This window comes from Cervus canadensis, chromosome 6 (genome assembly GCF_019320065.1).
Source record: "Cervus canadensis isolate Bull #8, Minnesota chromosome 6, ASM1932006v1, whole genome shotgun sequence".
Lineage (NCBI taxonomy): Eukaryota > Metazoa > Chordata > Mammalia > Artiodactyla > Cervidae > Cervus > Cervus canadensis.
In genome coordinates, this window is record NC_057391.1 from 51799816 (window position 1) to 51820474 (window position 20659).

The 20659-nt window shown below is 35.6% G+C and overlaps 1 protein-coding gene across 5 annotated transcripts in view; it reads right to left on the reverse strand.

Annotated features, from left to right (window-relative positions):
• Positions 1-20659, reverse strand: part of UNC13C (unc-13 homolog C) — a 646481-nt gene that overhangs the window by 88057 nt on the left and 537765 nt on the right. For all 5 annotated transcript variants that reach the window (XM_043471933.1, XM_043471936.1, XM_043471934.1 and 2 more), the window contains 2 exons: positions 17931-18008; positions 3588-3676 (listed from right to left, as the gene is read on the reverse strand). In XM_043471933.1, coding sequence (XP_043327868.1) covers positions 3588-3676; positions 17931-18008 — 167 coding nt within the window. The remainder of the gene's footprint in view (positions 1-3587; positions 3677-17930; positions 18009-20659) is intronic.

A 20659-nucleotide genomic window follows, 5' to 3' on the forward strand; every position in this document is an offset into this window, starting at 1 on the left:
GGAAAACATTTGACCTGGTTGATTTACCACTAGCTCATCAGTGATCCTTCTGACTGTAGTATTAAGCACCTCTGAAATAGCTACTTTCTTAGAACTGATTCTTAAATAAGTGAATTGAGGTGGAGGCTTGAGCAGAAGGTATGATACTCATGATCCAAAAATGTACAAACAGGCTCCTACAACAGACCCATATGGTAAACACCCACCAGAAGACAGCTCTGTGTGGGATCAGACATATGGAGGAAGGATTACCAGAGAATAAGAGAGAATGCTCTTCTACCCTACCATTAATCCAGGCTGAATCAACACTAGCATCTGACCTGAAAATCTTTTGTCTCTATCAACTTTTGGTAAAGTCACCTAAAGAGTCTTTTTTCTATCCATTTTCTGCTTGAAAAGTTTTTATTAATCAGTAGGGCTTCGGGTGGCTTAGTAGTAAAGAATCCACCTGTGATGCAGAAGACACTGGTTCAAACCCTGGGTTGAGAAGGTCTCCTGGAGAAGAGCATGGCAACCCACTCCAATATTCTTGCCTGGAGAATCCCATGGACCGAAGAGCCTGGCGGGCTATAGTCCAAAGTGTTGGACACCACTGAAGCGACTGTGCACGTGCACACACACACACACACGCACAGTACCAGATAATGACAGACTCTATGAGCACTTGAGAAGCCACAGAACACACACAGAATTCCTATGAAATGTTCCTGATCTTTAAAATTTGTTTAATCCAGCTAGCCACTGGTACCAAAGATTAAAAGAAGGTGTTGGAGAAGACTCTTGAGACTCCCTTGGACTGCAAGGAGATCCAACCAGTCCATCCTAAAGGAGATCAGTCCTGGGTGTTCATTAGAAGGACTGATGTTGAAGCTGAAACTCCAATACTTTGGCCACCTGATGTGAAGAGCTGACCCATTGGGAAAGACCCTGATGCTGGGAGGGATTGGGGGCAGGAAGAGAAGGGGACGACAGAGGATGAGATGGTTGGATGGCATCACCGACTCGATGGACATGGGTTTGGGTGGACTCCGGGAGTTGGTGATGAACAGGGAGGCCTGGCGTGCTGCAGTTCATGGGGTCGCAAAGAGTCAGACATGACTGAGCGACTGAACTGAACTGAACTGAATAAACCAAAGAACTAAACTGCAAAATATGTGTGTAAGCAGAAATCTGAGTGGCAAAGGTTTAGAAGTCATTACAAACATCATTAAGATATCACTGAAGTTTTATCTCACTCAGTCTCAGTTCCCAGGTGGTTTTCCTATGTGTGTATTATAACCCAGAGACTCAGGCTTCAGATGTTTGGTTTGGCTTTGCCCTGGCTTTCCTGAAAAATCATCCTGCCAGCTACATAGAGTAGAATAATTTAATTGTGGGTTTTAATAACAGCACATGAAATGGATTTGGGGCAATTAATTATGCACTTAATTTTAAAACTTGCAACCACTAATTTACACTAAAAGAAAGGTGGATTCAGACTGAAATTATCCAGTTTGACTCTACTGCATGATCAGACTGATCATTATGGACTTCCTACCCACCCTGAGTGTGAGATACAGACTTGATTGGTAGTGTGGGAGATAAATCCATGGCAACAGAATATGATAATCTTTTTATAAGGGAAGCCTAAAAGCTCAATACATCAAGACTGCATCTGGCTCAGCATCTAAACTGTGAAGGGGCTCTCCCTGAAGATGAAGAACACACCTCTGACACTGAAGAGGAGTCCAAGCACAAGAGTTTACTTTGTTTCATTCCTACATTTGAGAAAAAGTATGATATTTTGTGTCTTCTTCTTTTTAGTCTTTCTGATTTAAGAGTGGCAAAACTAATCAGTAGATGTCTATTAAGCATGTGTCTTTCCAAAATACACAAATAAGTCATGACTAGACTCCAAAGAGATAGCTAGCCGTCTCAAGCATAAATTTCAATCTTATTTGAGAACTGAAGTCATAGGTTAAAATAACAAGTCAATATTTATTGAACTAATACTTAAAGCAAATTCTGTATGAAAGTAATGAACTTCTTCAAAGATGTGTTTGATTTACCATTATATTCAAGAAAACAAACAAACCAGCCAAAGAACGAACCTACTCAAGAAGGCAAAAGACCTGTACTTCAAAAACTGTAAGATACTGATGAAATAAAATTGAAAATCACACAAATAAATGCAAAGATATACTATATTCTTATATTGGAAGAATCAGTATTGTTCAAATGACTATACTACCTGAGGCAATCTAAAGATTCAATGCAATCCCTATCAAATTAACAATGACATTTTTCACACTACTGAAACAAAGAAAAATTGAAATTTGTATGGGAACACAAAAGCTCTCAAATAGCCAAAGTAATCTTGAGAAAGAAGAACAGAGCTGGAGGAACCATGCTCCCTGACTTTTGACTATGCTACAGACTATATTAAAATACTACAGTAATCAAAACAATATGGTACTGGCATGAAAACAGACACAGAGGTCAATGGAATAGGACAGAAAGCCCAGTAATAAACTCATGCACTTATGGTCAATTAATCTATGACAAATGAGTCAAGAATAAACAAGTCTCTTCAACAGATCATGCTGGGAAAACTGGACAGCTACATGCAAAAGAATGAAATTAGAACATTCTCTAACACCATATGCAAAAATAAACTCAAAATGGATTAAAGACCCCAAAACAGTGTACTATGTATAAATCTCCTAGAGGAAAGGAAAGACAGAACACTATCACAGTGGTATTTTTTGGATCTGTCTCCTGAAGTAAAGGATAAAAGCAAAAATAAACAAATGAGACCTAATTAAACTTAAAATCTTCTGCCCAGCAAAAGAAACCATCAACAAAATGAAAACACAACTTACTGATTGGGAGAAAATATTGCAATTGATATGACTGATAAGAGATTAATTTCCTATTTTAACATTTGCTGATGAGATGATGGCTTTTTCCTATAAGACCAAAATGAAGTTTATATAGAATGAACTTCTCATTCTTTGAGAACCACACCATTAATAAGCAAACTTAATTAATGGGAAAAAAAAGACATAACATAGATGTGTTAGTAGTTTCCCATGAGCTAATTGCATTAACATTTCTAAAGCCTAAAACATAGCAGGCTGTCTTAATTCATTTATGGGGTTAAGAGTTCAGTTCTTTGGAACCACACTGATATGTATGGCATGAATACAACTCATCCCTGTCATGCATGTAAAGATTTTCTCCCTGCCTTTCTTCCTTCCTCTATTCCTTTGCCAGCCAGTTGCTAACCTCTAAAAACTAGAATTTCAAAGAGGAATGAAATGTCATTTCTGCCCTTAAGAAACATACAGTAATGAGAGGAAAACAGGCCAGTGAATGAGAACTTAGAGCGTAGTGTTGTAAGTGCTCCTAACTGCAGGATACTCAGAGTTCTGGGGAGCAAACAGCAAGACATCACTATAAAATTGCAGGGTCATGAAAGATTTTCCAGGGGTGGTGATGCTTAAACTGAGTCTTAAAGTTAAATGGATTTAGACAGTCAGAGGAGAAAGACAGCACTGAAAACATGATTATAATACACTTGGATAGTAACTACTTAGGCCACTTACCTTTCACCGTAAGTGACACTGAGCTCATCCAGAACCCCACTGAGTTTAACCTGAAGTTCTTTTAGAACAGTACTAGCTTCAGGATCTAACTGCAAAGAGATCATAAACAATATTACTTTGGAGTTCTGAGAAAGCATGGCTTTTATTTCTTAGAAGCATGATGTATTTTTGCTTATTATAAGGTAAACTTCAAACAATATGGCATACATATCCTTTTTTCTTCTTTAATCTTTGAAATCAAATGCAAAATTTAGAAATTCTAATTAAATTAAAAGTTTTACTATAAAAAACTGATTAAAATGCATAGCATGCATACAAAAAAGAGCTATAGAGCAAAGCCTTTGTTGGTTATAGCAGTGGGATGCAAGGCATGACAAAATATATTACAGAACATGATAATTTCATGACTTAGAAAACTGGTCATATGTTAGTTGAACATGTGTGTTTCTTGAAAACATTTTCATCTGTAATATCCCTGTAAATAAATAGAACCATTGAAAAATTTTTTAAATTGCTAAAAATTAATTTTTGTACATTATGTTGTGCTTAGTTGAAGGAGTTTTCATATTTTTTCAAGTACAGAATTAAAAGTAATAAACAATTATCCTATTGCTCCAGTGTGTTTCTCTATAGGTGACAGGCCTAACTTTTCTTCCTAGATGCCAATTTTTAACTCAGAATTCAAGATTCAAGTTTCCCATTTTATTATATATATATATAATATATATATATATATATTTTTTTAAGTTTTTCTTTTGTGTGGGGTGAGGGTAAAAAATAATTAAATCAAGATGACATATTAAGCTTATTCTTACAATGTAAAAGCCAAATTCTTTTTATCTGATTTCAGTTCTAAAATAATATTAATCGATATTAGAAAATAACTTACACTATAAGTAAACACAAACAAAACACCAAACTGTTAATGTGGCAGAATTTTTTATAATTAAAGTGATGGATGAACACAAACTTTACTAGCATTTTAGAAAATTGTATCCTTTTTTAATTATATTTTTGCAAGCTAGTTGTCAAAATAGAATGACATATAACAGATGTATTGTATCTAGCTGATAGAAATTCATGTAAAGGGAAACCTAGAATATTCTTTGAAATTTAAACCAATCTTCATTTGAGTCTTCAGAAATTCAGTTTCCTACCATTAGTACCTATAGTTCTTGCTCAAGTTGGTCTATCGCTGAAGAGAGGAGTTTAGGATAAAGACAACCTTTCGAAGTAGAGCAAATGAAAGAAGGACTTACTATAAATAAAAGAACCTAAGAACACCAAATACATTGTATGACACAAATCAATTTAAACTCATGGAAGCTAACCCAGGATCAAAAATTGTCCCTAATAGAATACACTGATCATAAATCCTACAGTCCTCCAAGAAACTTTTCTAATACTAAGAAACTATTAGGAAGAAGTATTATCTATACACCTCAGCAGCTGCATTGCTCTATGTTATACTTACATGACTAAAAACAAAATAGAAACCAAATATTCCATTTAAAATCTGATACTTTACTGTTTATATCAAACCAATCCTTGATGTCAATTTTCACTCAAATCTAGGTGATTTTAGCATTAGTTAGTTTCTGCCCCTAAGTCAATGCTGTTCTTCTGGTCTATATCATTTCCTGCCTCTGTCATTAGAGATTATCCACACATGCATGAGCAAGCTTAACACATACAGATTTCTCTAGAAGTTGGAAACTTACAATAAATAACCCTAAGCCTCATACTTTGGGAGTTCCATTCAGCTATAACCAGTAGCAAGGCAGTAATTCAGAAAAAAAATAGATATTGCCTATTTTTATAAAGCTCTGACATTGATATGCATTTAAACACAATTAGTGTAATAAACTGTATTTCCCAACCCTTAGCCAAGAAAACATATGTGGATTGTTCACCCCAATCCTAGGAACAATGAAAGCTGATTATTTTTTTGAATCATGTGTTTTTGCTATTATCCTATCAGTTTTAACCCAGCTTCACTTGGATAAAAATGTTCACCAACAGAAAATGAGAGAAGACCTCCCAAAGAATTTTCTCCAGGTCCCCCACTCCTTGGTAAATCTTGCTGGGGGGATAGGTGGTTGTTCTGCCCTCCCCCACAGAACTGCCACCTTCAACAGCATGGTTTTCTTCAGGAAATTGGGCTGCTTCTTATTTAAAGTGTATATTTTGTTCTCATATTAGTTTGATATACACATTGAGTTACCTGTTAATATAATGACTTTTTTTTTTTTTTTGTCATACATTGATATAAATCAGCCATAGATGACTTTAAAGTCATACAAAAATGGTTAAATAGTTCAGTTGGGTGAAATGATCTATTTTCCTATGAATCATCTTAGTCTACCTTAGGTATTTGGGGAGTGGAAATTGCCTAGCAAGTAATTGGTTATTACTTGAAAATCTGAAACTGTCAAACTATAGCAATTTAAACATTGGCTGACAGTTTTCATTTCCTGAGAGATGCATGAGTTTTTAAGTGGGTGAAGCCAGAATGCCTCTGTCATATAAACAGGAAAAAAAAAAAAAGAAAAAGTTTGGTTTTAGTTAAGTATTTTGGTATTTATTTAAAGCACACCAGTAAACCACTAACTACAAACAGTAATTTTGAGGCCATTATGTAAATTGAAGATCTTTTGTAATAATAATGGGTATAAATATCATACTCACCTAATTATAAAACAATCTTTTTGGCCAGCAAATTTACCAGTTCTTGAGTTTTTCTGCATTTGTTTGTGTCTGAATTGAGAAAATTTTCCTTACTCCTACAAACTCTCTAAATTTTATAAGAAATAGCAATTTCTTATATATATTAATTTATTATATATTGATTATTTATTGCCTAAATTCCCCATAGCATATTTTACAAATTACTGGCCACTTTGGAAAGATAAAAAGCTACCTAATTTTTTTTTTAATAAATGTTTAAAACTTAACCTAGTTCCATAAGGAATATAACATCAAAAAACAATTTGCACATTTTTATATTGTCATCTAGAATTATTAAAATCAAAAAGAGAAACAAAAAAAATAAATTTTAAGCATTCAAAAGCCACAGTTAAAATTTTTTAAAATTATAAACTGTATTAGCAGGTGTACGTGAATACCTTGGCTGGCAATGAAATAAAATATTAAGTGACTCCATGTAAAGAGGAACATACTCCATGAAAATTTAAGAATACTGGGTCAAAATCTGAATTTATAGTACAACTTTCACAACAGATTTTATCCACACTTTGAAAAGTTGGGGAATTCCAAAATTTAGGCCAGATAAAGCGTGGTTTTAAAGGTCTGAGTGAACCATGGTCATGCTTATGTAGTATCTGAGTTTTCACACCACTGAGATTATTTATAGCATTGAGCTGTGGTGATATTAATGACTTCTCCAGAAGAGATAGCTAGTAGGCAAGGTTATCTTTGAAGTTCTTTGTCCTCAAGTCTCACTTCCACTTTTCTTTAAAAGACAATTTGCTTATCACCTTCTTTTGCAAATCTGACCCCATGTGTCACTAACCCCAGGCAGTCAGTGACTTTCGTTTGTGCACTAATTGTGTTCTGCATTATCACTGTCTATACAACATTCCCCTTTAACTGTTCTATAAATCTCTCTCTTCCACTAAACTCTACCTGACTTAACTTGCTCTTCTGGGTATCTGTCCCTGGAAGCCTAAGAGTTTACTGGTCTTTATTTTTACAGTATCAAAGAGTCTGGCCATTAGTCTTGTGGGTGTCATATCCTCTTCAAGAATTTTTTTTTGCAGAAAATCCTTCAGTAAATGCAAACTTCACTACTACCTGGGCAGCAAGAAGCATGAAAAAATGCCTTCAAAGGTAACTGTGATATGCAAAGTGCTCTTTCTTAGATTGATGCTTTGCACTGACTTATTAACAGAATACTTTTGCATTTGAAATCTTTCGTTCCTTAGCAACCACATGTTCTAGAGCTACCAAGTTAGTCCTAAATTCAAGTGTTTGAGTCATTGCCAGACCATGCCAGATTATATCCTGATATTTTCTTGGTTCCAAAAATATGGTTACCATATCCCCACTAGATTTTCTTTTTCCAGCATAAATTCTTTCCCTAAGGGACCTAATAGGACTGTATGTTATTTCAACCTCTTGTAACAGTAATTGTTAAACCAACCATTAAGTTCTTACTAAAGGTACAACTAGTGGGTTGGAAAGTTGAATTTAAATTCTTTAGATAGTTCAGTACAAACTACTGAAAAATAAAGGCTTCCTGTAAAGAAGTTAAGGGTCTTTAGTGGAAATTTTATTCCTTTTCCACAGTGTTTATTACTATGTCATTTCCTTTCTCTTTTGTAGAAGCTGCTAAACTGCCCTTTCTTACGTTCAGTTCATCAGCATTAGGGTTCTATTATTTGCTCATTGAAAGAAATGTAGATTAGGAAGGTCCCCTGGCCCTTATCTTTACAGTGTTCAAAATCTGGTCATTAGTCTTGTGGGTGTCACACCCTTGTCAAGATTTTTTGCAGAAAATCCTTCAGTAAATGTGAACTTCACCATTATTTCTATAAAAAAAAGGAAATGTAGAATGTTATTCAACTTGAGTTTCTTTTTTTGCATTTTGTTTCCATCAAATATCCTGGTCTATCTTCCATTTTTCCATTATTATTTTTATTATTCCAATGTATAAATCATACTTAAATAGCATTTATATTAACATAAAAGGTAAACAAATTATAAAAGAAAAGCCCAACTTATTTGTAACTACTTTCTCATTGACATCTAGCTAGTATCTTTTTCTTTTCTTGACCTTCAAACTGCACACCATAAGTGTAAAATTAAGTCTCTTTTTATCTCTTAAATACTTATTAATCCTTTATAGTGTGGTTTGGCTCTGGATACTCCACTGAAATATTCACATATCACCAATGATCTCTTTCTTGCTAAGACCAGTGACTTTATTTATCCTACTCAAACTACATTCACACTGTTGTTTACTCTCTTTCAACCTCTTTATTTCCTTGTTTCTCCAGAGACTACCTTCTCCTAGATTTCCTATTTTTCTGCCTATTTGTCTATCTCTTTGGTTGACTTCACTTCTTCTGTATATTCATTATATATTAATGACTTCAATTTTTCCTTCCTAGTCCTCTTTTTTCCACTCTATATTCCCTTCTTGAGCCATCACATTTATGCCTATGGTTTCAACTCCCATCTCTGTGCTAATGATCTCCAAACCATCACCAACAGCTGTAACAGGATGCCTGAGTATATTCTCTCCTGTTAACCTTTTCCACTTTGATAACTTCAAGCTCAACCTATCAAAAAGAGAACTTGTTACCTGCCCAACCAACCTTAGTTTCCCTTCTTATTGCCTCTGATTTGATTGATAGCATGCAATTGTTTAAGGCAGAATTCTGAAGAGCCATCTTTGACTCTCCTCTGCTTTCTTCCTTCCATATTTACTTGAATATCAAATATGACTGATAACATTTATGAAATGTTTTCTCCATCTGCCCTATCCTCTTCATTTTCTGATGCAGAATTTTTCTCATCCAAGCTATGCTGCAATCATCTCCAGGTTCTATTTGCTGTTTTCTCACTTCTACTCCATCCTCCTAACTGTTCCTAGAGTTGTTTTAATAAAGCCAAAATCTGATCATGGCACCTGCTGACCCCTCTACTGACTTTCAACCAGGCAAGTGCTTCAAGGAATTTCTTACAGCCTTATCTGGACTCTTGCTATTTCTTTTATTTTGAAAATATCACTTTTCTCCAGTCCTTCTACTTGACCAGAATTTATCCATCCTAAACTACCTAGGTCAACTGAAAATAGATGATTGAGAAATCAGTGAAAATTCCCTAGTGAATTCAGCAGGAAATTACTCTCCTTGAAATGCTCTAAATCACTTTCTAGAGCTATAGCATTCGGCATGGATACTATGGTATGTTGTCAGAAATAAAGAACACATGGTTCCTCCATTGCAAAAAAAAATTATGCCCTAGATCTACCAATGCAACTCTGTCTTTACTTTCTTTTTTTATTCCTCTTGTGAGAGAACCTCCCCAAGAACTTATAAGATTGTTTTCAGAAATAGACTATGACATTTTTGTGCCACTCAGATGTGAACGAACTGTTATGCTAGAGGTATCATTTATATAAATTCATGCTCCTAACTTCGTGCTTTCAAAAAGTGGAAGAACAGCAGTAGCTGTCTCACATCCTAATTAAGAAGAGTACGCAGTAAAACCAACTGTCACTGTGTTTCAAACCAACTAAATATCTTTGAGATATGTTAAGTTAGGTTCTTCAGACTAGACAACTGAAGGGAAAAAATGCCTCATCTTGTATAGTTCATTCAATATAGATTTGAGTTAATGAAATATGGCAAATTGTTATTTTTTTCTATTTCTATTTATCTGAACTTTTAAAAATAACTTCAAGTCTTATATGAGAGACATGACATTCTTGTCTTTAAAACTTTTTTTTTCTCCTTTTCACCTACGATACATACATTAACCTTATACTCTACGGGTTGCTAACAAGGTTCTCTTCCTTATAATTACACATTGTTAGGCTAGAATGAACCTCAGAAATTCTATAGTCCAGTTATTTCTTTCTTACGAATGAGGATAATCAAGGTCTAGATGATGTGTCATTCACTTGACAGATTTGGGGGCCACAGGAGGATGAAAAAGCAATCTAAGAAACGATATTCTTTTAAGAAATTCTCTGACTGTGGTCATTAAAAAGACAAGCAAGCACAATAACCTGACTAGGAAGGAATATGGGGCTTATTAGCTCTACCTATTGGCTGACTATGAATCAGGACAGAGTAGGGGTGTCAGGAATAGAAGAAATGAGACACAAACTTTACGTTCAGATTTTTTTCTGTAAACACTCTTTGCTCTGTCTCACTCCGTCTTTGCCTTTCAGTTGTTCACATTACTGAATCTCGCCACTCTTCAGCAGTGTGAATAGAGGCTGTTCAATCAACTGAGCTGAGGACCTGTCAGAGTCAACAGAATACCTTCAGGGAGCCATCTGCATGAGGTGCCTGACGGCCACTCTGCCAAGTAGAAGAAGGACAATTGGCTGGATTAGAGAAGTAAAGTTTTACTAAGTTTCTGCATTGATGTATGGCTCGTTGATGCAGTCATAAACAATTGCAAGGGATCCTCAATAGGACAATAAAATGGGTCTATTATAGAAAATGGCAGTTAAAGTAAAATTCTGTTTCTCTCCCTTCTGGCTATGGCTTGCATTCTCTCCCCTGAAGTTTTCTTAAAGTTCAGAGGAAGTTTAGTTAAAAAGATGCTCAGTAGCATGGGGGTGACCCTGTGCTGTCTGGAGAATGAGCTGGGAAATGAGGTTAACAAGAAGAAACTGCTTGGGTCTGGATTTTATTTTGACATGGATCTTCCACCCAGAAGCCTCTCAGCCTCCAAGGGAGCACCTTTCCTTAATATTGCCAGCTTAGCAGTTAGCTGAACTTTATGTAGTAGTAGTGCTAGAATCAATCATATTTATTAAATCACCTCAAGTGATTTGCCCTTTTGGCCCTCATCATTCTCTTAGTTTTCTATTAATTCTAATTTATTAACTCTAATTGCAGAGTGGTTAGGAGGAGAAAGAAACCAGGTAGTATCTTCAGGCTGCCAAAATAAAGGGCCAGCACTTAAAATTCAAGTTTTCTACTCTTGAAGCTAGAAATACTTGCTTACTTTTACTGAATTCAGCCAAATACATCTCACCTTTGAGTTTTATTTACACAATAATAAGCTAGTTTGAGTTGATCCTTTGAATTACTGTGGGATAAGATGTAACATGAAATTAAAAGATGCTTACTCCTTGGTAGGAAAGTTATGACCAACCTAGATAGCATATTAAAAAGCAGAGACATTACTTTGCCAACAAAGGTCCATCTGGTCAAGGCTATGGTTTTTCCAGTGATCATGTATCGATGTGAGAGTTGGACTGTGAAGAAAGCTGAGCACCGAAGAATTGATGCTTTTGAACTGTGGTGTGGGAGAAAACTCTTGAGAGTCCCTTGGACTGCAAGGAGATCCAACCAGTCCATCCTAAAGGAGATCAGTCCTGGGTGTTCATTGGAAGGACTGACGCTGAAGCTGAAACTCCAGTACTTTGGCCACCTCATGTGAAGAGTTGATCCATTGGAAAAGACCCTGATGCTGGGAGGGGTTGGGGGCAGGAGGAGAAGGGAACGACAGAGGATGAGATGGCTGGATGGCATCACCGACTCGATGGGCATGAGTTTGAGTAAACTCCGGGAGTGTTTGATGGACAGGGAGGGCTGGAGTGCTGCGATTCATGGGGTCGCAAAGAGTCAGACAGGACTGAGCTGAACTGAAGATGTAACAATTACAACTCTCCTTTGAAACATGTATTTGCAAGTTTAGAAAGGGGGATTCCCCTAATAAACCTTATCTTTTTAATTGTTCTGACTTCCCTAATAAATTCAAAGTTTTCTGAGGGTGGGAGTCTACATTTTATTAATTATTATTACCTCTGTAGTCTAGTAAAAATATACAGCTCATAATAGGTGTTCAGCAAATCAATAATTTGATGAATGAATTAATCAAGGAGTACATTCTTCTTCATGTTCAGCAAGCTCTTATCTCTGTTTTTCATGAGGCAGTCAGCCCCAAGGGTAAGAGGTACTTAAAGTGGTTCAGGCAGAACAGGAGGCATTTGTCTTCTAAGAATCCCTTTCACTGAGTCCAACAGGGAGCTCTGCTCTGACTGTTGTTTTATATGGACTCACTCCTTCTTAGAAGATGCTTGACAGCAAGAGCAGTTATTTAAATATCTTTATTTCCTATCTCAACTCCTGTCATCCTACAGAAAACAGACACCAGTAGACACTTCAATTACATGGGATGAACTTGGCAAATTTGCTTTATGAAATAATTTGGAACTAACAGGAAGACATAATATGACTAGTTAAAATTGACTACTTTATTATCTAATGACATCTAGTACCTACTTTGATAATTTTATTTTCTAATTTATTTTGTACTTCTGGAAAAGAGAAATCATGGATGTCTTCTCATTTAACGTATTAACTAGAGCATTATATCTGTTTACACTGAGAAAGGGTGAGACAAGATCAGAAACCTGAACATAAAGTTTTTAGCCTCTTTACAACTATAACACCTCCTTTAATAAAATTATATATAAAATGTAAGCACAGAAGTCCAGAGTTTTAAAAATGCTGGATATTTGTATAAGACTGAAAGTTAGTCAGTCTTATAATCTCTATATTTTGAGATTATTATATTTTTTAATCCAAATACTTCACTGCCTATTGCATGCTGTATCAAGATCTGTTCGAATACACTGAGTCCAATGTGTTCTCAAAACTCAAAATATTTTAAGTAGGTGGGTTAGGAGTCAGGCACAGATAAGGCATAACGGTATTCTGAGCCATTTCCTAAGTATCTGGTAGCTATCCTAAAAGCAAAGAGCATTAATTCTTAAAATGTGGTCTCTTAACCAGTACCATCAGCATCACATGGGAATCTGTTAGAAATATAAGTCATGCGGCCCAACTCCAGAACTACTGAGTTGAATAGTCTAGGGTGGAATTCAGCAATGTGTGTTATAATTAGCTCTCTGGGCAGTTCTCGTACCTGCCAATGTTCAAAAACTACTGGCACGAAGTATTATTTCCCTTAAAGCAGTGGTCTTCAACCCCTGTAGCCCAGAAAGTATGAAAGAACTTTGCTAATTGAAATAGAACAGAAGTCAATTTCTATCCTCTCTGATCAGAGGTTGCTTAGCTGAAGGCTGCATCTGTATGGCTAGTAAGTTTTACAATGAATTTCAATCACCTACATGTGTTCACTTTTAGACAGTCAGATTCAGTTTCTAACTGACATATTGAATTCATCATTAAAAAATGAAGAACAATATAGTTTGCATCTCTGCAACAAAAGATAATTAAATTGCTCATTAAAATATGTACATTTTTAGGATAGGTGGATTATGTCCCTGATTCCAAGCCCTGTTCAGGAAAGTTTAACAAGGTAAGATGAGGCAAGAGATTTAATCCTTCCGAGACATATCAATAACAATAACGTTGCTGTAACACTTACTTGGTCTGCTCTGTGGTCAGCAGAATGAGAAATTTTAGCTAAGTAAATACCTGCCCTCCATTTCTCCTAAATGTATTAATAATGGCTAACTTCTAGAACTTGAAGTATAGTTAATAGGATAGCAGGCCTATGAATAATTATAGATTCTACTATTCAATATTATTTTATCATCGCAATATTGTGAAGGAGTAATGCACCCTCTGCTTACACAGCATGGTCATAATTCTTCTAAACCAATTACCAAAATGCAAGTTAATAACCAATATCTCATAACTTTCTGGAAAGAAATTAAATTTGGGATTATCTGATTTTCTTTTTCATGTACTTGTGCAAATTAGATTGCAGATCAAGCAACTACAACTAAGTCCCTTCTGTAGACTGTAGCAATATGTTTTTACAAAAAATTGAATATAGGACTAAGTATTTATTTGCAATTGATATATGCTGAGTTATACTCATGACAAAATTAAACTATTAAAATGATATATACAAAAATATATCTGTTTTATTTTTGAGCTATTTGAACTATTACAGAAAGAAAGCCCGAGAAAGATAAAACAATTGTTAATGGCTACATGAAAATTATTAACTGGCATTTTGATGATTGTTTTCCTGTTAGTGTTACACAGGGACAAGTAATACCATACGGGAATTGTGGTGTAAATGATTTAACTTCTAGCTCAAATCAGTCCCTACCAGAGTTTGGTTATTTTATCTGTTTTACTATAGTGATTCATAAAACTGTATGAACATAAAAGATCACCTGGGATGCACTTAAAAAAAAAAAAACAACAACTCTGGGCCTCATTCCTAAAGGATATGTTTGCTTCATAGTTTATGTGAATTTTTAAAATTCCTATTTTCAAGAGTAATCAGAGAGTCATCAAGCCAAAGCATGATCTCTTAATTTGTATGCAGACTAGAAGAGACTAGAAGAGCAGAAATTTAGTAGTTGCTCTTCTGTTTTGATTCTTTTTTCTAAATAGGGCATTGGAAAAGAATGTGCTAACAGGACCCACAGGCTACTGTAGGACTGCTCAAGTGGCTGTATTTGGAGTTAGTGTCAACAGCATGACCCCCAAGACTGTCACAGCATTAGGCAATGTTTCCATCTTGGACTCCACGCAGAGAGTGAATTAAAAAAAAAAAAAAAAAAGTTTTAAACACTCTTTCTGTTTTCAGGGGGAAAAGAGATTGACCCTGCAAAGAAAGAGTAACTGCCCCAACAGTGGTTGGGTCAAAGTGACAGAGAGCTACAGCGTCATGCAAGCAGGCCTGCAAGTGGCCGGCACTTTACAGGTGGTCCAAGAGGCCAGCCACGCTATTGTCAGAAGCCAACTAAAGGACACACGGCATCAAAAACTATTTTGAGCAAAATGCACAAGCAATCATTTGCTAATTAGTTTTCTGTAGCAAGAAGTGCACAGCCTAGTACAGATGGTGGGGCACAGAGTAACAAGAAACTCTTAGAAGAAGGATAAAATCTAGTTGAGAAAGTTTTCCTTAGCAAATAGTGGAGGTTTTATAACCAGTCCCACTGTGAGGAAACAACTGGGAATTGGCAATAGTACAAACACACTGTCTTCTCATTAAAGGCCACCAAACATGCCTATATTAAGTGCTGTGTCTACTTTGAGTATCAAAAGGCAAATTTGTTTTTCTCAATAAAATCCTTTTTCATCTTAATGAAAGACTCAAGTTAAGGAACCATTTAAATATTGCCATATAGAAAACTAGAATGAAAGGACTCTATTATTTTGAGGTTCTGGAGGCTCACTGTAGCAATCAGCAACTCTAACATCATTCTGTATTAAGATAGATACTTTCTCTCTGGGAGGCTGCCTGTTACGCTCAGACTTGGGTTCAAGTCAAGCTTCTTCCTCACATTTCCTCAACCCATACACAAAGCTGGCATGGCCTGCCTAAAGATTTTTCTTGGCAGCACAAGATGAAAATAGAAAAGAAAAAGAGAAAAGAAACTTCATAGAAAGGGAGACAGAAGAACATAGAAAGAGGGTAAAGAGAGGGAGAGAAGGGAGAAAAAATATTTAAATTAGGAAAAGAAAGGAGCTAGGGTCAATGCTGTCCCTCTAACAAATTCCATTTTTAGGAGCTAGACATTCATTTAATTTGTTTAATTGATTTTCACTTGAAATTTTGCATGAGGAGTTTAACAATTGGCATTGCAAGAGTTATAAAGGGAGAAGGCACCCAGCTCAGCTCATCTTCCATCATTTTCTCCAATACAGTTCTGTGATATAGTCACAGATCTGCAACTCAATTTATCACACGAAAACCTGTACATTTCAAATGGGCAATTTTATCTGAAACAAGCAGTCAATTTTGGTTGGTGAACAAACCGCCCTGCAGCTCTTTTGGTTAGCAGGTGGCTTGGCCCACACAGTTTCCTTTAAATACAGGCATAATTTGTCTGGTTAACATTCAGCTCAGCAGTATATCTCTCACAGAGTTCAACCACAAAATAGTAATGCTATAGTAGCAGTATTAGGAGAAATTTCTGGAAATGTGGCATTTCAAATATAACTCTATCCTCAAATGATTTCTGGTCTTTAAAATTCACTAAAGCAAGAGAGAATTTCCCACAAAAAAAAAAAAATCAGTATTTTCTTCACTACTTTTCAAAACAGTAAGTGGACTTAAAGTCTGAATGTAAAACATCACTAAATTGAAAAGGGAATCTCCAGCTATGAGCCCCAAGTGCTCACCTGATTCAGCAAAAGAATTTTAAAAATGAGATTGATGCCCTCAAACCAGGCAAAAACCATTACCACACTTTGGGGAATGAAGCCTTATTTTATATAAACTAGACTGAGACGGCAGTGGTGGCATAGCTCAGAAAAGTTCATTTTTGAAGTTTTGTACCTTCATCCATCTATCCTGGTGCTTCTTATTTGTAGAATGCTAAATAGTTCATTTCTCTAAAGACTGAGGCTCGAGAATAATGAAAAAGACATTGGGGTGAAAATGTATACATGTCTTTAAGGGATTAAAACAAACGTCATGTGTGAAGTGGGGGCAGTTGAATAAATTGGGAGATTGGGATGGACATATACACTCTATTGATATTCTGTATAAAATAGGTAACCAATGACAGCCTACAATATAACTTCACTCAGTGCTCTGTGGTGACCTAAACAGGAAAGAATTCCATAAAAGAGGTTATATATGTATAGGTATAGTGGATCACTTTGCTGGATAGCACAAGCTAACACAACATCATAAAGCAACTCTACTCCAATTTAAAACAAACAAAAAAAAGCATCTTCAGCCTTATCAATTTAGAAATGAATGAGACCTTGGCTTTGAAATCAAACCTAGCTTTACATACATCTCACGCACTTACCACAATAATTAGGAACCATGAAAATAAAACTGTAAACAAAAATATCCCCTCATCCTAGCCGCCCTCGGGATTGATTTACAGAGTAGGTGGTGGGAGAGTGCCAGCTGCTTGACCTTCCCTTGCGGCACCGTCTCTAGCCCTCAAGCCCCCAGATGTTCATGTTGGTTTGTGAAATACAAGACTGTGGCAGCTCAGCTAATGTTTCACGGTCTGCCTGATCCAAACAAGCAAATGAGAACAAGTAGGAAGTGCAATGGTCTTTGGATTTGGAGGGGAAACAGCCAGGTAAAGGATAAGATGCTTACTATCACAAACCTCATAAAAGAATCTTTCTCCTTCCTTCTTCTGCTCATGGAATTGCAGGTCAGAGATGTTAGACAAAGACACAACACATTACAGACACAATACACAACACAGTTTTGGCACAGATTTTTGAGATGTGAAAAATAAACCAGTGATACATCAAAAACCACTAGTGCTGCAAAGCACACTGCAGAAGAAAATCAGTATTAAGTTGACATTGAACAGAACAGTAAAAGGCATCTGCACTGGTGGAACTTTACAGATCATTAGCATATACATAAATATATTTAATTGTGCATATATGACTAATATATATATACACAAACACACTACAAAAAGTTATTGATCCATCTTCCTTCTCCTAGTCACACTTCTGCTGTATTTACTGAATTATTCTGTTGTGGATAATGATCACTTTAGCTGTTAATAGTATTTTAGATTATTAGCATTTCCTGTTCTGTAGTGAACCCATGTAAAAACTTGATTATGTCACTTTCTGTGGCAAAGAAATATATGCTGCTAATGATCTCTAAGGAGATATTTAACAACTGTAGGCATACAGATATACTTACCTCTTTTCCTCCCATGGATTCAAACATTTTTTCCAGCTGAACCCGCAATTGTTGAATATTGTTCATCAATATACAGGGCTTTAAATAAGACAAACAAAACAAGAAATTCATTAAATTACTGAATGGGTTGGCCTTCAATGTAATAATATACAGCTATCACTGAAACCCTATTCTATTTGGCAAATAGAACAATTATGCCACTTTAAGATTATACTTTTTAAACAGTTAATCATAGAAGAGGGAATATATAGCCATTTTGGGCAATGGGATTTAATATTGTACTTAGTAAACCATTGGAGACTTATTACTAGAATTGATTTACTCTTAGCAATGTGGCATTTTATACTTCAAAATTAACCAAATTCAGATTTTGTTTAAAGATTTACATTAAGAAAAACACACTAGTTTAAACTATCCTGGTGTTTTCATTGTTTCAAAAGCTAAAATATCACCTAAGTTTCAAAAATGAAAACAAACAAAAACAACCCTTTCAAAAACCTTTAATAAATTCTTACTATCACTAAAGTCCACATTCTGGTATTGAAGGCCCTTAGTTATACAGCTCCAAGCCATGTTTTTCTTCTCATCTCCCTCTCCTATATTATGATGAACTTGCAGCTCCAAGAGGCTTCTTCCCCACCGAACGCCTGTGCTTTCCAGGCTTGGTGGCTTGGCTTAGCTTGTGGGCCTTTCGCTTGAACCTCTTTTCCTGTTTGAGTCACATCCATCATTCAGGTTAGGGCCTTCATTTTCCCAGATTGTATCCTTTTGTCACTCACTTGACATTTGTTTTATTTAACTTCACAACTGAGTTGCTTTTGACTGTCTTGCCGGCTGACCTTAAAAGCACTGTATGCACTGCTGTGTCTTTTTCTGCTTTCTCTTCCAGAGTGCTGCATAGAGCCTCACACATAATACATGCTTTAAAAATGTTCCTTGATTTCTTTTCAAGGAGGCAGAGATATAACAATAACATAAAGATGTAAAGCTTTGTGAAAGGGCTAGATGTGTCCTCAGAATGGTTGAAATTAATTTATAACAGAATTCAGCATAGTTATGGAATAACTTAACATTTGCTACATGCTGATTCTGAAGAACCAGCATATCAGGGGAAGAAACGAGTCAAAGAAAGGAAAATGGATATGCCTTCCAAGGTGCTGGGAAATGAGCCAATAATGAATCAGAGAGAAACCTGCAAAGGACTTCCAGGACATCAGAAAGGTGTTAGTGCTCATCAGTGGAAAGATTTTATCATTGTTTCAACCACATTACACACCTTTGAAGAGCTTTCTAATTGACTCTTAAAGTGACCACATCCTAACTTGAATTTACAAAAACAATTTAGAACTTATTCTCTTAATTTCAGGCACTTAAATATTTTATTTTTACAACACAGATTTATCTCCTATAGATTCTGTTCAGTAAGCTGAATCACAGTACTCTACAAATTGATTTGAATTGCCAGTTGAGAGTCTCTGGATCCAAGTCTAGTCCTATCTGTAGCATATATGATCAGATTTTCAGGATTTCAGATTCTTGACCCAGTGTCAACAAACTGAACCAAAAGAGCTTTATCCACTAGGGGACGGGGTCATTGTTTTTTTTTTTTTTTTTCCTTTTTCATTGCAGAGGGGAAAGAACTAAGGAAGAGCACAGCTTTTAATGAGAAGCAGGAAGACTCTATGGGTAAGGCTGTATCATCCTGCTTTCCATGGTTCTAAGTTATCTGGGTAGACTCTGATTATTTGATATTAGCATTCAAGCATATCTCTTTTTTTGACACACATAATAGGACTTTAGTTCTAGTTTTACACATTAAACCAACTCCAGGCCTTCTTAATGAAATAATTTCCAATGGAAAAGAGCTACTAAGAAGCAAAATGAACAAAGACAATTGGGCTCACTTGGCATAGACTGCTATTGACCTGAGTAAGGCTACATATAAAAAAAGAGATGCAGTTATCCAGAGGGAGATAAAAATAAATATGAGACATTCTTCTTTGATTAAGGTTCTGCTGACCTTGACATGTTCAAATTTCAATTTTATTGAATCAGTTTATCAAATCACTACTGAGAATTGAATTACACAACACTACCTTAATCAGGGAACAGCTTTTACTTACTTCTCAAGTAAATGAACAACAAATAAACAACTAAAATACCCACAGTAAAGGGAACATTAACCTGATTTCACTAGTTGGTTGTATTTTTTAAGACCCCACCAAATTATGTTTCTGAATTGAAAAAGATTTTTAAAATAAATCAAGTAATTCTGATTTAGATAATATTGCTTTGCTATAATGTGGAAGAATGGATTAAAAACGTGTGACCCATTCCAAATTTAAAATGTCACAGAAGGAAAAAAAAAATTATTCTGCCACAGATATTTTGTTTAACTGTCATCTTTAATTCTGAGCCCCTGGGAAAGCAAATATCACGGTCATCTCTTAGGCGTCTCTCTTTAAAAGTTTCTAGTGCTATTTGCACATAAAATGGGAATATTGTCGTAAGTATACAGAGAAAACAAAAATTAACTTTCAATGTTCTTGATATTTAAAGACATTTAAAAATTTATATCTGTAACAACAGTGACACACACACAAATGTGCAAAAGCACTTCTTCAATCTTTCTTAGCTGACAGGTTAAACTAAGTAGCTGACTGATATCCTTTTGCGGAAAAGCTAAAATAACACTTGGCATTTAAATGAGAGTCTAAGACTGGTCAAGA